Genomic DNA, 14604 nt, shown 5'->3' with positions numbered 1-14604 from the left:
AAATACTTTGCCTTACTCAGATAAAACATTATTATGTATATATCTATATTATACAAATAACTGAGTAAAAGAGGATGATGATTTGATTTCTATCATAATCAAATCTTCACAAAATCTGGGTAATGGACTGTGCATATGTATACAAATTTTTAACATTTAATATAAATAAATATAAAATAGGAGTGGAAGTATTTTTACGTTTCACATATGTACACGAAGAGACTTTTTCCATTCTCTTCCCTTCCAAAAACCCTATAACTATCCAAACACATTTCAGGAAAAAAAAAGAAAAAAAACCTTCAATCTCACCAAAAGCAAAATAAATTTTATATATATTAGAAAATGGTTATCAGTAGAATTGCTGATCTCAGTCCTGGAAGGACCGATTGGACGATCATCGTTAAGGTATTGAGTACTTGGAAGATACATGATTTTTTCGAAAAAAGGGTCATGCTCTTGGTGGATAAAGAGGTAAATCTCAACTTAGTATATTCTTTATATCCATTTTATATTTTCTTTTGGATGTTTGATTTAATGATAAGAGATGATAAGATAATTTTGATTTTGGACATGCAAGGGTCAAACGATTGAAGCGACTTTAATCCACGATCCGCGGTTGAAAAATGTTCCAAGATATATCTATGACGGTGTATGGTATAAAATTGATAAATTTAAAGTGATCTATCCAACTCTCAGAGAAAGAAACACAACACATCCTTACCAGATAAGAATTATCGAGGAATCTGAGATGATCACTTTAGCAGATGAGGGAGAGGGTGACTTCTATCGATTCAAAGACTTCTTAGACATTAAAAATGGTAGATCGTTAAATGGTTCATCTTTTGGTAAGTACATTCATTTAACCATATTTCCAATTCCAAAGATAATCATATTTACATATATTAATATTAACATATATTTATTTATATTATTACAATATAGATGTATGTGGATGTATAATCGATGTGGAGCATAAACCTAACGATAGTAGTGCCAACGGTTATGATGAAGTACTATTTACACTCATCAATGGCAGGTACTATTTTTTGTTTTAAAGTTTACACTATGTGTTGTTTTATCTCCATATGTTTTTATTGATTTTTACTACATCAATTAGAATTATCATATTTAGATACTAAGAAGATAATAACTTTTGTTATATTTTTTTAATTGTGGAAATAATAGGAATGATAAACTCATGTGTTGTGCAAAAGGATTGTATGCTGACTATTTCATGTATTCTTGGAGATTAAAAGGATGCCATCTCACATACAAAACCGACCCAGTGTTTTGTGTTTTACGTTTTTGGAATGTTGGTGTTATTGGAGGTATGTCTCGATTTTAGACTTTATTCAACTAAATTCTATGATCAAATTTAATTGAACATAGAAACAATGATAGGAAAACCATGCATTGTCAATCGCACTGGCTCATCCAGGATCTTCATAAAACCAAACTTTGCTGGCTTAGAAAATCACAAAACAAAGTAAGTTTTATTAATAAATATTTATAATTTCTTCTTAATATGTTGTGCTCAAAGATATGTTGTTCATATATCCAGCTCTGAATTTGCGGCGTCGTATTATATAAGGAACCTGATGGGACAGAATGATGAAGCCAATCGAACATTTGCATAAGGAGATCAAGGATAAAGTAGTTTCTTATAATTGAAATATATGCATCTTCCTTTTTATGTATTAACTTTTGTATTATGTTATTTACTTTGGTTGTACTCAGTATTTTACTTCTGTTTAGATAATTAACTTTGGCATGTTTTTATAGTCCACTTATTCAATTTCAATCGTCGAAACATCTAACTGTATAAGGAAATGCATATATGCATTATACTTATTACTTTCCACTGTTGATTATAAAATCTACTAATTAACCAAATTATAGGGGAATTATATCAAAGAAACTAAATTAGGAATAAATATCTTTTTAATTACTATTGTAATTAAACGCAATCACAACAACTAACAAAATTATCTTTCTTCCTCTTATTCTCTACTTTTGGGCTGATTATAGTTTCAACTATCCGCAGTTTCTCTAAACATACTGTTAAATCAGTGACTATGAAACGCAGGAAAGATGAATGTGAGAACAAAACTCCTAAATCTCCACAATTTCCAAACTTAGAGAAGAAATTTCGGATAACTCCATCTTCTGAAAAGGAGAATCCACCACAACCATTTATTGGATCTAAAAATACAGTCCCTATTAAATCTGCATTTCGTGCAGTGTTGAAGGATATTACAAATACCACTGAAAATAATAAAAGTGTTAGCAAATCTACACAACAGCCACAGAGAAGGTCAGCACATGAAAAAAATGGGACAAAAATTCCTTTAACATCATCCACTTCAAGAAAAGAACTCCATGGTATGTAACTCTTTACTATATATAATATAGATTGTACATAATAATCTAATAACATAAATTCAAATCATTTTTTTATTGTTTGTCAGGTCCTGTTCATCCATCTCCTAAAAATATTGGATCTAATAATATAGTCCCTATCAGTTCTGTATACGTTCGTCTGTTTAAGGATTTAACAAAAAAAGGTTACAGTAATACAAGTGTTACTTTTCCTTTAGACCGATCACAAAGGATGTTACCATATGAAAATGATATCAGAATCAATAAACTAACACCATCGGCTTCAAGAAAAATCCTCCAAGGTATGTACCTCTTAATTATAGATTATAGATAATTATTTAACTCCATTAATCCATATTATTTCTTATGTTGCTAAGGTTCTGGATATGCACCTCCTACCAATATTTATTTTGTAGATACCCCGTGCACACCTAATGTATGCATTTCTCCAATCCGGCGTTTGTCGTCTCTTACGAATGAAGCAAGGATTAGTCCATATTCAAAAGGTTATATTTACGTATAATCATATAATATTTTTGTTATTCACTGAATACTTTATAATTTAGTTCTAATACACATTCTTATCCTATGCAAAATATATATACAGGAAATGGATCAAATTTCTCTGAAATCATTGACACTCCAAGCAGAGATTCTGTAAATACTAATCAAGCAGGCAAGATGAATAAAGGAGTTACCTTGGATGTCTATACTCAAAATACAACTCATTCGTTGCTACCAAGTATCATAGATCCAAGCCACGACATCAGTAAAAAACAACAAACTAGATTCGGTAAACAATTTTTTTACAAATTATTTAGGGTGATTATAGTAATCTATTCTACTCAAAATCTTGAAAAAGAGTTTATTTTACTAACCCCTATTTTTAAAAGCAGGCAAAGTATGTGTTTCTTCAACTTATCCTTCTGAGGATAACAATACTATCAGTAAATTCAGAGATTTAGACAACACATCTGATCAAGAAGAGAACTCGGAACTTGAGGATTTTGAAAGTGGTATAGTACAGGATTGTCTCTACTAATTTTCACTCAATAGTTATTGAATTCATTATATATATCTAATTAATGTTGTATAACAGATGATTCAGAAGCTGAATATGAACAACAAGTCTTTGATTGTAGTAGTCAAGAAGATGAACCTCATGACCCATCTGATGCTATTGAGTCTGACTCTGATTCAGAGCCGATTACACAAACCATTGAAGATAAACATAAAGAGGCTAAATGTCGTTATCATTTCCTAAACCTTTTTGATGAGGCTATTCAAAAGGTGTTTGGTAAACCTAATTCAACTGTGAAGGACAATATCAATTTGAAGGAGAAACAGAAGACGAAAAACACAAAAGACGGTATAGTTATCAGAATTTTCTTTTTTTTTCTATATATATATCGGATACTGATTTTCAAACATAATTAATAAACTGTTTTTTTATAAATTCAGCTTATGAAGATGACGGTGATCCTGTCCACACATGTAAGGATTGTGGTGCTATTTTCTGGTATGGTGAAAGATTAAATCGGAGGAAGAATACAAAAACACCAATATACAGTGGATGCTGCATGCATGGACAAATTCAACTACCTACGTTTAAAGAATCTCCAGCTTTGCTTTTGTGGTTATTAACATCTGATGATGACTTAGCCAAACATTTCCGAGAAAATATCAGAGCTTATAACATGATATTCTCATTTACCTCTATAGGAGGTAAAGTTGATCGTTCAGTAAAGAAAGGTCGAGGTCCTTCTATGTTTGCTCTGCAAGGCGAAAATTATCATCTAATGGGTTCTTTGAAACCAAAACCTGGCGACTATCCAAAGTTTCAACAGTTATATATTGTTGATACTGAAAATGAAGTAGCAAACCGAATGAATATAATGAGGTAATTCCTGAATACAAAATATTATTGGTAATATAGTTTTTCTTTTGATTAATTTACTGTATTTGATCCTTTCTAATACTAATTCTATTTTCAGTAAAGGTAAAGATGATGAGAATCCATCTGAAAAGAGAAAGTTCAAAAAGGAAATTGTTGAAAAACTGCAGAAGATGTTGAATGAAATAAATCCTTACGTACAGCATTTTCGTTATGCAAGAGATAGGTTTGCTTTGGAAAAAGAAAAAGCAAATTTCCATATGCGAATCGTCTCTACACGTGAGAAAGATGGCACCAAATATAATTTGCCTACTGCTTCTGAAGTTGCTGCATTGATACCTGGAGATTTCCATACCGAAATGAATAAGCGTGATATAGTGGTTGAAATGCAATTTGGTAAGTTGAAAAGGATTCATGAGTGTCATATATCTTATCTTGCTTTGCAATATCCTCTTTTATTTCCACTCGGTGAAGATGGATACACATTGGGTTTGAAAAAGAGGGTTAAAAAAGGATCAAAGAAGAAGAAGCGAAAGGATATAAGTATGAGGCAGTGGTACGCGTATAGGCTACACGAGAGGAAAGATGAGAAACATATATTATTCCGGTCTAAGCGTTTATTTCAGCAGTTCTTGGTTGATACGTATACTATGATTGAGTCTAATCGTCTCCGGTACCTAAAAAAAAACCAGAAGAAATTAAGGAGTTCAAACATAGAGGAGATTCAGCTCGCAGCGGATGAAGGAGAAGATGATCTCACAAATCGTGGTAACAGAGTTGTTATTCCACCTTCTTTCACCGGTGGACCAAGTTATATGAGGCAAAATTATTTGGATGCTATGGCTACATGTAAACATTTCGGTTTCCCAGACCTTTTTATAACCTTCACTTGCAATGCTAAGTGGCCAGAAATCACAAGATTCGTCAATCAGAGGAATTTGAAAGCTGATGATCGACCGGACATCATTTGCAGAATTTTTAAGCTGAAACTAGAGAAGTTTATGGATGATTTAACTAAGAAACATATATTGAGGAAAACAGTTTCAGGTAAACCTCTTCCACTAAAATCTTGAATTTTAAAATATTAAATCATTTTTAATTGAAAATGATTAAATTTATAAACATAATCTGTTTTGCAGCTATTTATCAGATTGAGTTTCAGAAAAGAGGTCTTCTTCATGCTCATATTATTGTTTGGATGGATAAAAAACATAAGTTCCCAACAGCCGATCATATTGACAAGATAATTTCTGCTGAAATTCCAGATAAAGATGAAGATCCAGAACTCTACGAAGTTGTCAAAGAATGTATGATTCATGGTCCCTGTGGAAGTGCGAATATGAACTCTCCGTGTATGGTTGGAGGAAAATGTTCAAAGTTCTATCCTAAGGAGTTTGTTGATACAACAAACTTAGACAGAGATGGATATCCAATTTATAGGAGGAGGGATGATGGTCGTTTTATAGAGAAGAATGGTTTCAAGTGCGACAATACATATGTCGTCCCATACAACAGAAAACTTTCTCTAAAGTACCGAGCTCACATTAACGTGGAATGGTGTAACCAAACTGGATCGGTCAAGTACTTATTTAAGTATGTGCACAAAGGTCAAGATCGTGTTACTGTATCTGTTGAGGCAGGTCAAGAAGAGGATGAAACAGAGTATACCTCCGACGGTGTCAATATTAACTCATCCAAAAAAAAGGATGATGTTCAAGATTTCTTTGACTGGTTTATCTATCTAAAACATGTTTAAATAGTTCTATAAGATGATACCCCGTCAAATGAATTGAATGATATGAAATTTTTCCATTTTGCAGATATGTTTCCGCATGTGAAGCTTTCTGGAGGACGAATCAGTATCCTATACACTATAGAGCAACACCTGTTGTCAAACTTACATTTCATGAGGAAGGAAAGCAACCTCTTTTCTACAAAGATGGCGACAAGCCAACTACCGTATTAAATCGCCCAACTCTTGATCACACGATGTTTACCGCTTGGTTTGAGTTGTGTCTAAGGGATGAGGAAGCAAGAAAGCTTACATATGAACAGATTCCAAATAAATACATCTATGATAAAAAGGAGAAAGAGTTTCGTCCGAGAGGTAGAACTGGTTTCTCTATTGGGCGAATCAATTATGTGCCACATAATTTAGAAGATTCATACCATCTTCGAATTTCATAAACAGCAAAAAAGGTCCTACCAGTTTCAACGACATTAAAACTGTCAAAGGTGTTCTTTATAAAACCTATAAAGAGGCATGCTTCACTCTAGGTTTGCTAGATGATGACAAAGAGTATATTGAAGGCATAAAGGAAGCTAATTTTTGGTGTTCATCAAAGTTTTGTCGTAGACTTTTTGTGATAATGCTTATATCTGAAAGTTTAACTTCTCCTAAAACTGTATGGGAAGAAACATGGAAAATCCTTTCAGAAGATATTGAGAGAAAAGAAAAACAGAGGAGACAACGTCCAGGTATATTTTTACTTCTATATCCACCAATAATTTGACTATATATTATTTATTAAATATATGATAGCTTATTTTCATTTCTCTAACCATATGAGTAAATATTGTTTTCGTTAGACTTTTGTTTGTCAGACACGGAAAAAAAGAAATTGCTACTAAGAGAGTTACAGAAGCTAATGAAAAGAAATGGATGTTCATTGCAAAAATACAAGCTTATGCCACACATATCTCTTGAAGATGTAACATTGCCTAATCAGTTGATACTGGATGAACTCAACTACAACCGTGAGGATTTAGCAAAGAAACATGATGGTTGGAAAAAGATGCTAACAGAAGAACAGAAGAAGATCTATGATGAGATAATGGAAGCTGTAATCAATGACAAAGGTGGTGTATTTTTTTTATATGGATTTGGAGGAACAGGGAAAACATTTTTGTGGAAAGTATTGTCTGCAGCAATAAGATCAAACGGTCATATTGTTCTCAATTCGGCATCTAGCGGTATTGCCTCTCTACTACTGGAAGGAGGAAGAACAGCTCACTCTAGGTTTGCCCTTCCTTTAAATCCAAATGAAACTTCTACTTGCAACATGTCAAGGAGCTCAGAACTTGGTGCGTTGGTTAAAGAAGCAAAGTTAATCATATGGGATGAAGCTCCAATGATGAGTAAATACTGCTTTGAGACATTAGACAGAAGCTTGAAAGATATTATGAGGAGTAAAGAAGACAAATTGTTCGGAGGAAAAGTTGTCCTTTTTGGAGGTGATTTCAGACAAATTCTTCCCGTTATTGTTGGCGCAGGAAGGGAAGCGATTGTCAATGCATCATTAAACTCTTCATACTTATGGAATCAGTGCAAAGTTTTAAGATTGACAAAGAATATGAGGTTGCTTCAAGACATTGGTAAACAAGAGGCCAGCGAGATAGAAGAGTTTTCTAAATGGATACTCGCAGTTGGAGAAGGAAAAATTAATGAGCCTAATGATGGTGTGTGTGAAATAGATATCCCACAAGAGTTACTTATTCCAGAGGGTTCCTCTCCGTTAGAGTCAATCATTGAAGCTGTTTACGGAAAGAACTTTGCCACTCAAAAAGATCCTAAATTTTTCCAAGAACGAGCTATTCTTTGCCCTACGAATGAAGATGTCAATTCTATCAATGATGTCATGTTATCAAGTCTAAACGGTTAGTTCATCTTTATTCGTCCTTTAGTTATTGTTAGTAATCATACACACTTAATTCATCAAATTATTTTATTTAGATTTTGTTTTTTCTTATTTTTACAGCTGAAGAAAGAATTTATCTAAGTTCTGATTCAATTGACCCTCAAGATAAACGTGCTCTGAAAAATAAAGTTTACTCACCATATTTTCTAAATACCATTAAGGTTTTGGGTATACCTTATCATAGGCTTCGTTTGAAAATAGGTTGTCCGATTATGTTAATGAGAAATATTGATCCGCATGGTGGTTTAATGAATGGTACAAGACTGCAGATCACCCAAATGGCGGACCATGTTTTGCAAGCTCGGATTTTAACTGGTATGCGAGTTGGTAAGATAGTTCTCATCCCTAGGATGTTGATATCACCATCAGATACTAGGTTGCCTTTCAAAATGTGCCGAAGACAGTTCCCAGTGTCAGTTGCTTTTGCAATGACTATCAATAAGAGTCAAGGTCAATCTCTGGAAAATGTTGGTATATACTTGCCTAGACCCGTTTTCTCCCATGGTCAGTTATATGTAGCAATGTCAAGAGTTAAATCAAAGTCTGGATTGAAGATGTTGATAACAGATGCTGAGGGAAAACCTCAAACAAAGACCACCAATGTTGTTTTTAAAGAAGTTTTCCAAAATCTTCACTAGGAAATGGAATGGTACTTACTCCCTAAATTCTAGGTATATTATAATTTCGTTTTATTAATATATATGTTACTAACTCTATATTTATTCTAATTTGCCCTACAGAGAAAATACAACACATGGTTGAATGGGTTAATGACGGAATATGGTACTTTCATGACTATATGAGTCATTTCTACTCTTACTATTATTTTTATTTTATTTTATTATTGTTTACTTTGGATATTAAACATTCATAAACACAAATTATTATTATTGTTTAGAATCTTAAAACACAAACCAACAAAACTATAGTCCGATATTGCTTTCTGCGTAATCCATTACGAACCTACTATCCGATATTGTCCAATATATACCCTCTAACATATCTACTATTCAATATACTCTTTGTCTGTCTGATTTTGTAAGCAGCTATATTATGCAAAGTATGAGATTATATAAAGCGACTGAATTAGTTTATTACCGATTACGTTTTTATTTTAACTTCGATAATAAGATAGATTACCTAACTCAGATAAGAAAAAGGTTAAAAAAATTTAATCCCGTGCTGTAGTACGGGTTATCCCCTAGTTATATATTATACTCAAATATCAGGAAAATAGTGTTTTCCAATAAAAATAGTGTACACTCTTCTTGTTATGGACATTAGCACTAAGCTGATGAGCGTTCCTTTACCAAATCCCATTTAGCACTAAATTCAAGAAGACATGAGTGTTTTATTTTATTTTTGATGTGCATCATTTTAAAAGTCAGCCGTAATTGATATAGAATCTCACATGTTGTAATCAATGCCGTGGATATGACAGAGTTGTTCTCACATGAGTTGTTACCAATCTGTTGAATGTTTTGAAGATTTCATTAACCCAAATCAACAATCTAATAAACTTTTGACATGTCCGATTCCGATAGAGTTAAGTGATAAATATCACTTGGAATGAGGAGAGGCTAAGGCTTTACATTTTTTTTTTTTGTCAAATCCTAAGGCTCTACATCTAGGCTTTAATAAACTAGTTTGCTAGTGGAAATGTGTTGTTATGGACTAAAACCAACAATACAAAAACGTGTATAGGCGAAGTGACGAAGAGGATTTGGGCATCAATATTTTGGGGGATTATAATTGTTATGTTCATAAAGTAAGATAAATATTAGTTGTAGATGATGATAAACTAGGACCATTTACAACCTCATTCTATTTTAGAGAAAAAACTTCTTCAACCTTACATTTTCATCTCCAAAATAGATATCTCTATATTTGATATATCTATTTATAAAGAAACAAAGTTAGTTATTAATTATAATTTCATATTTAAATTTATAGATAACTATGTGAATTATATAGTTAAATAATATTATAAAATACAACAATAACATATATTACATAGAAACAGAAAATCCAAGACAACAAAAAGTACAAACAACATAGCGAAGAATTATTTTGTTTTTGGGTTGAATTGATTTAACAATAAAATTTGAAATACATAATGAGTACTTAAATTCAAAATTAATATAAAATACAATAATAATTAATAAATGTTGTGTAATGTAATTTTGTTCTATAACCAATTTTAAATAAAAATATATGGTAATTTTTTGCTTATTTCTTATATAGAATATTTGGGCTGATTTTGTAATTTCAATTAAAAAAGGGGTCATCAACAAATCAATATTTATATACAATACTGTACTTCAAATATTACTTTTTTGAAGTTTAAAATAGATTATCTGTTGGAGGAAAACTAAACACCAAATTGGAACAAAAAATATAAAAAAATAGGTGGGAAATGCTCTCATATTTGTCTTACTGAATCTAAAGGGCGGAAGTTTTCCATATCCTATGCAAAAAAAAATTGTATGTATTTTTCCCATTTTTATGAATTTTATATCTCCTCACTCTAAAATTCATCTTTTTTTTTTTTTTACAATTTTTGCAAGCTTAATTAAATTAAACGGGTTTAAATTCTTTCGTAGATTAACTCCTCACTTTAACGAAAATTCACATATATATTCCAAAAATTATAGAAACGAAAGAAAGTGAAACTGGGTTTGGAATTATAACTAACATTTTTTAATGTGAAAATAATGTGTCGGCGAGGTTAAAAAACAAAGATATGTTGTTTGATCTTTTGAAAAGATGAGACCGATCAATATATGTAAAGGTAGGTGCAAAACCACGTCATCCACCCATGAGTATATTTGGTAAATTTGACATTTGACATTTGACATTTAAGTTAACCAGTAAGAAAATGAGCAATTAAAATTTGACATTTGACTAATGACTAATGACTATGAGTTAACGCGTAATTAGAAAGAATACACAATGACTCTATGACTATGACTGTCTGTGCTTATTAGATATTAGATTCTGAGCTGGCATCATCTCTCTATTCATCTTCACTATTATATAATCCCATTCTTTGTCCTCTCTTCTCTTTTCATATCAATTCCATTTCAATCTCTTTTGCTCATACAGATTTTATTATTTGTTAACTCAAAAAAAACACACACACAAAATGAGAAGCTTTCTCTACCTACTCGTAGTAGTGTCCCTCTTCTCATCATATGTTAACGCATGTGACCGATGTCTTCACAGTTCTAAAGCATCTTATTTCTCATCTGCCTCTGCTCTCTCTTGTAAACATTCCTATCTTCTCTCATTACTTCTTTTAAAACTACTTGTTTCTTTCTTTTCTCATGTCTTGATGTGTTTTCACAGCCGGAGCTTGTGCTTATGGCTCTATGGCTACCAGTTTCTTCGCCGGACACATTGCGGGAGCTATACCTTCCATTTACAAAGATGGTGCTGGCTGTGGAGCTTGCTTCCAAGTCAGATGCAAGAACCCCAAGTTGTGTACCAGTAAAGGAACCATTGTGATGGTCACAGACTTGAACACGGGCAGCCAAACCGATCTTGTCCTTAGTAGTAGAGCTTTTAGGGCTATGGCTAAGCCTAGTGCTGGTGCTGACAAGTATCTTCTCAAACAAGGCATCGTCGACGTTGAATACCAAAGGTTCCATTCTTGAAACACCTAAATTTTTGGTTTTTTTTTTAATGGTCAGTTGATTTATTCGTACTAATGAAAAAATTTTGGAAATCAAAATAGAGTTCCTTGTAATTACGGTAAAAGGAATTTGCAAGTGAGAGTGGAAGAAGCAAGCAAAAAGCCAAATTACTTGGCGATAAAGCTTTTGTACCAAGGAGGCCAAACCGAAGTGGTAGGTATCGACATTGCTCAAGAGGGTTCGTCACAGTGGAGTTACATGACTAGAAGCCACGGAGCGGTGTGGGCTACTGACAAAGTACCAACCGGAGCTCTACAGTTTAGGTTCACGGTGACAGGGGGGTACGATGGCAAAACGGTTTGGGCAAAGAGGGTTCTTCCGGCCTCATGGAAAGCGGGGATGATCTACGACGCCGGGGTTCAGATCACCGACATTGCTCAAGAAGGTTGTGATACATGCAGTCACATATGGCACTGAATCATTACAATTCTTCTTATTTAGGCAAACAACAAACATGTACGATTCGATTATATATTAGAATTTATTTATACGAAACAAGAGGACTAAGAAGATCTATATATGTGTTATATGTACACGGTACACTACTCAAGAACCAAAGTTCAATCTAAAAAAACTAGAGTCACTATACATTGCAAATATGCAAGCAAATTAAAAAAAAAAAAAAAATCCCATGCATTTCTCGTAATTAAAGAAGTTAATCAATTATTAACACCCTTAAAAAGTGCTTTCCTTTTGCCTCCTCCAAGAAGTGTACCTTATTAGATTTGGGCTAAACTTGGAACATAATTCAAAAGAATTGAGCAATAAGACCTTGACATAGTCACGCAAACACGATTATCCACATATTGTATGTGATTAGTTTCTCCCACAGCCACAGTGTATATGAATTTGTAACGATTCCCGTTATTGCAACACACTAAAACTTTTTCTTGCTCATCGGCCAAGAAACTCATCATCCCGTCAGCAAACAGTAACTGCTTACAACTCCAGTTGGTTTTCACTGTAAAGAACTTGCTCCATGACATGACTTCACCGATACTAGTTGTCCCCCATACATGTAATTCTTCTAACTCAGCGTCATAATCAAGATAACCTACCAGACAGAGCTGCTCTTCTCTGATCACTGATAAAGCAGCAACCACGTAGGTGAACGGCTGAGGAAGAGACATATAACACAATAAGTATTTATGATATCCCTCCGACCTCTTATTCGTAACCCAGTAAGTATTTCCGTTCACAGACACGCCACGATGATTTGGGTTTAAACACCTGATTTGCTTCATTTCATTGGTTAAACTTCTCTGATTTTTTTTTTTACAAATTGAATTTGAAAATACAACAGTATCTATGAGCGTATATTCCTTGAGTATATATTATATTTCTTTTATTAATTTCCTTTATGAAGATATGATATTGATAATTAGGAATTTTTGGTTGGAACGTTTATTTTTTATGGCAACTAATTAAGTTACGGTTTCTGCCTGTAAATGGTATTTCTATAATTAAAGTTTCCGAAATAATTTGTTTGGTATTTTAATATTTACTAATTGATTAAGATAACACTAATTTTGTTAGTTTCCTAACTTGCAGGCACCAAAAATATTCTCGCAACTACTATAGTTTTGTTTTAGAAAATCTATTTAAGTTTCATTTAATATTTAGTATTTAAGATTTAATAAATATATGACCCAATAATCCATTTATAGTTTTCGGATATTTCGTTACCAAATCCGAGTACCTTGATTTCGGTTTTGTTTATACATTTGACCCTATAGAATTTTTTCCAAACATTTCTTCACCACCCAAAAACTCCCCAATCTTATTTTTTTTCTTACTGTTCCTCAAGAACAATATCAAAGATCTTTGATCTAGATCGATGGAATCATCTTCCAGTCACATGGTATGCGTTCACTCATAACAGATTTGTAAAATTAGTGTATATATTTTATGATTTCAAGCGTGTATGAATCTTATGTGTTTAAGCGCAGACATGTCTCTTGAAGATAGAATCTCCTATGCGGGGATGGAAGAAATCCTTGGAAAACTTACTCAAGACTATTAATGGTTTCATAATCTATATCACTTTTCTCCTTTAATTAACTTTACAATTTATCATTCATTTTTTACACTATCTTCACATTTTTTCTTTCCCTGAATAGCTAATATTTTTTACACTATATTTCACTTTTTTTGCTGTGACATGTTCAATTTCTTTGTTATATTAATCGATATTGTAACCACTTTGTTAATATTGGACTCTTTTATATACTATACTTCCACAAATTGTTTAACGAATATATTTTCATAATTTTATTTTCACAGATGTGAGTTTTATGATTGACAAGCGAAGCAAAACGGTATATGTAACTGGGAAAATCGATCCACAGATAATACTTGAAAAGATTACAAAATCAGGCAAAAATGCTGTTATAATTTGGAGCAACAGTGGAACGAATAAGCAGCCAGAAAATCGAAAAGACCTTTTGATGGAACAATATACGTCCGGTTACATGAATGCTCCTAACGGTTTCTCAAATTATCCTCCACCTAATTATTGGATGAATCAACCGCCACCATACATGAATGCTCATCCATTACCATATGTACAACAGTTCCATCCGCATCCACCAGCACCGGCACCATACAAGTTCCACCAGAGTGAGCCGGTGGCTAAGAGTTTTCCGCCTACACCACCACCGCCGAAGAACTTTGTTATGGGAGATTTGCAACAAGGATGCAAGATCATGTAAAAAGTTCTAAATTATTAGTAGTATTAGATAGAGGCTTAACTAGACGTACGATGTGTTGCATAATTTTATGTAATTTTCGTTCGTTAATCGTCAAAACCCATTTTCTTGAACTGCTTTATTTTGGGATCTTTATGAATCTACAAATATTTGTGCTCTTCTTCTTTATCGTTCATTTATTTGAACCTTTTGTTGTGACCCCATCTCGTTTGTATTATAATCCATAAAAT

General features: G+C 32.9%; 2 protein-coding genes and 2 pseudogenes across 2 annotated transcripts; 3 read left to right on the top strand and 1 right to left on the bottom strand.

Annotated features, from left to right (window-relative positions):
• Positions 1–342: 342 nt before the first annotated feature.
• On the top strand, positions 343–8609 carry LOC147926623 (uncharacterized; annotated as a pseudogene).
• Positions 8610–10960: 2351 nt separating this feature from the next.
• LOC104748472 (expansin-like A3) lies at positions 10961–12161 on the top strand. The gene is made up of 3 exons (XM_087486840.1): positions 10961–11237; positions 11320–11614; positions 11708–12161. The coding sequence occupies exons 1-3, from the start codon at positions 11117–11119 to the stop codon at positions 12081–12083; spliced, it is 792 nt and encodes a 263-aa protein (XP_087342966.1). The 5' UTR covers positions 10961–11116; the 3' UTR covers positions 12084–12161.
• A 224-nt stretch (positions 12162–12385) lies between these two features.
• On the bottom strand, positions 12386–12910 carry LOC109129102 (putative F-box protein At3g23260 pseudogene; annotated as a pseudogene).
• A 487-nt stretch (positions 12911–13397) lies between these two features.
• On the top strand, positions 13398–14482 carry LOC104748471 (uncharacterized). The gene is made up of 3 exons (XM_010470109.2): positions 13398–13527; positions 13616–13691; positions 13950–14482. Exons 1-3 carry the CDS (start codon positions 13504–13506, stop codon positions 14375–14377), a joined length of 528 nt encoding a protein of 175 aa, XP_010468411.1. The 5' UTR covers positions 13398–13503; the 3' UTR covers positions 14378–14482.
• Positions 14483–14604: the final 122 nt, after the last annotated feature.

This window comes from Camelina sativa, chromosome 15 (genome assembly GCF_030686135.1).
Source record: "Camelina sativa cultivar CO46 ecotype springtype chromosome 15, ASM3068613v1".
NCBI lineage: Eukaryota > Viridiplantae > Streptophyta > Magnoliopsida > Brassicales > Brassicaceae > Camelina > Camelina sativa.
Note: the sequence above shows the minus strand (reverse complement) of the source record. Positions and strands in the feature narration are given on the sequence as shown.

Excerpts from the sequence above, each read along its gene's own strand:
- LOC104748472 (XM_087486840.1), top strand. The coding sequence starts at position 11,117 with ATGAGAAGCTTTCTCTACCTACTCGTAGTAGTGTCCCTCTTCTCATCA. Across the intron at positions 11,238-11,319 it reads ATCTGCCTCTGCTCTCTCTT|CCGGAGCTTGTGCTTATGGC; the intron begins GTAAACATTCCT and ends GTGTTTTCACAG. Across the intron at positions 11,615-11,707 it reads GTCGACGTTGAATACCAAAG|AGTTCCTTGTAATTACGGTA; the intron begins GTTCCATTCTTG and ends AAATCAAAATAG.
- LOC104748471 (XM_010470109.2), top strand. The coding sequence starts at position 13,504 with ATGGAATCATCTTCCAGTCACATG. Across the intron at positions 13,528-13,615 it reads AATCATCTTCCAGTCACATG|ACATGTCTCTTGAAGATAGA; the intron begins GTATGCGTTCAC and ends GTTTAAGCGCAG. Across the intron at positions 13,692-13,949 it reads CTTACTCAAGACTATTAATG|ATGTGAGTTTTATGATTGAC; the intron begins GTTTCATAATCT and ends TTATTTTCACAG.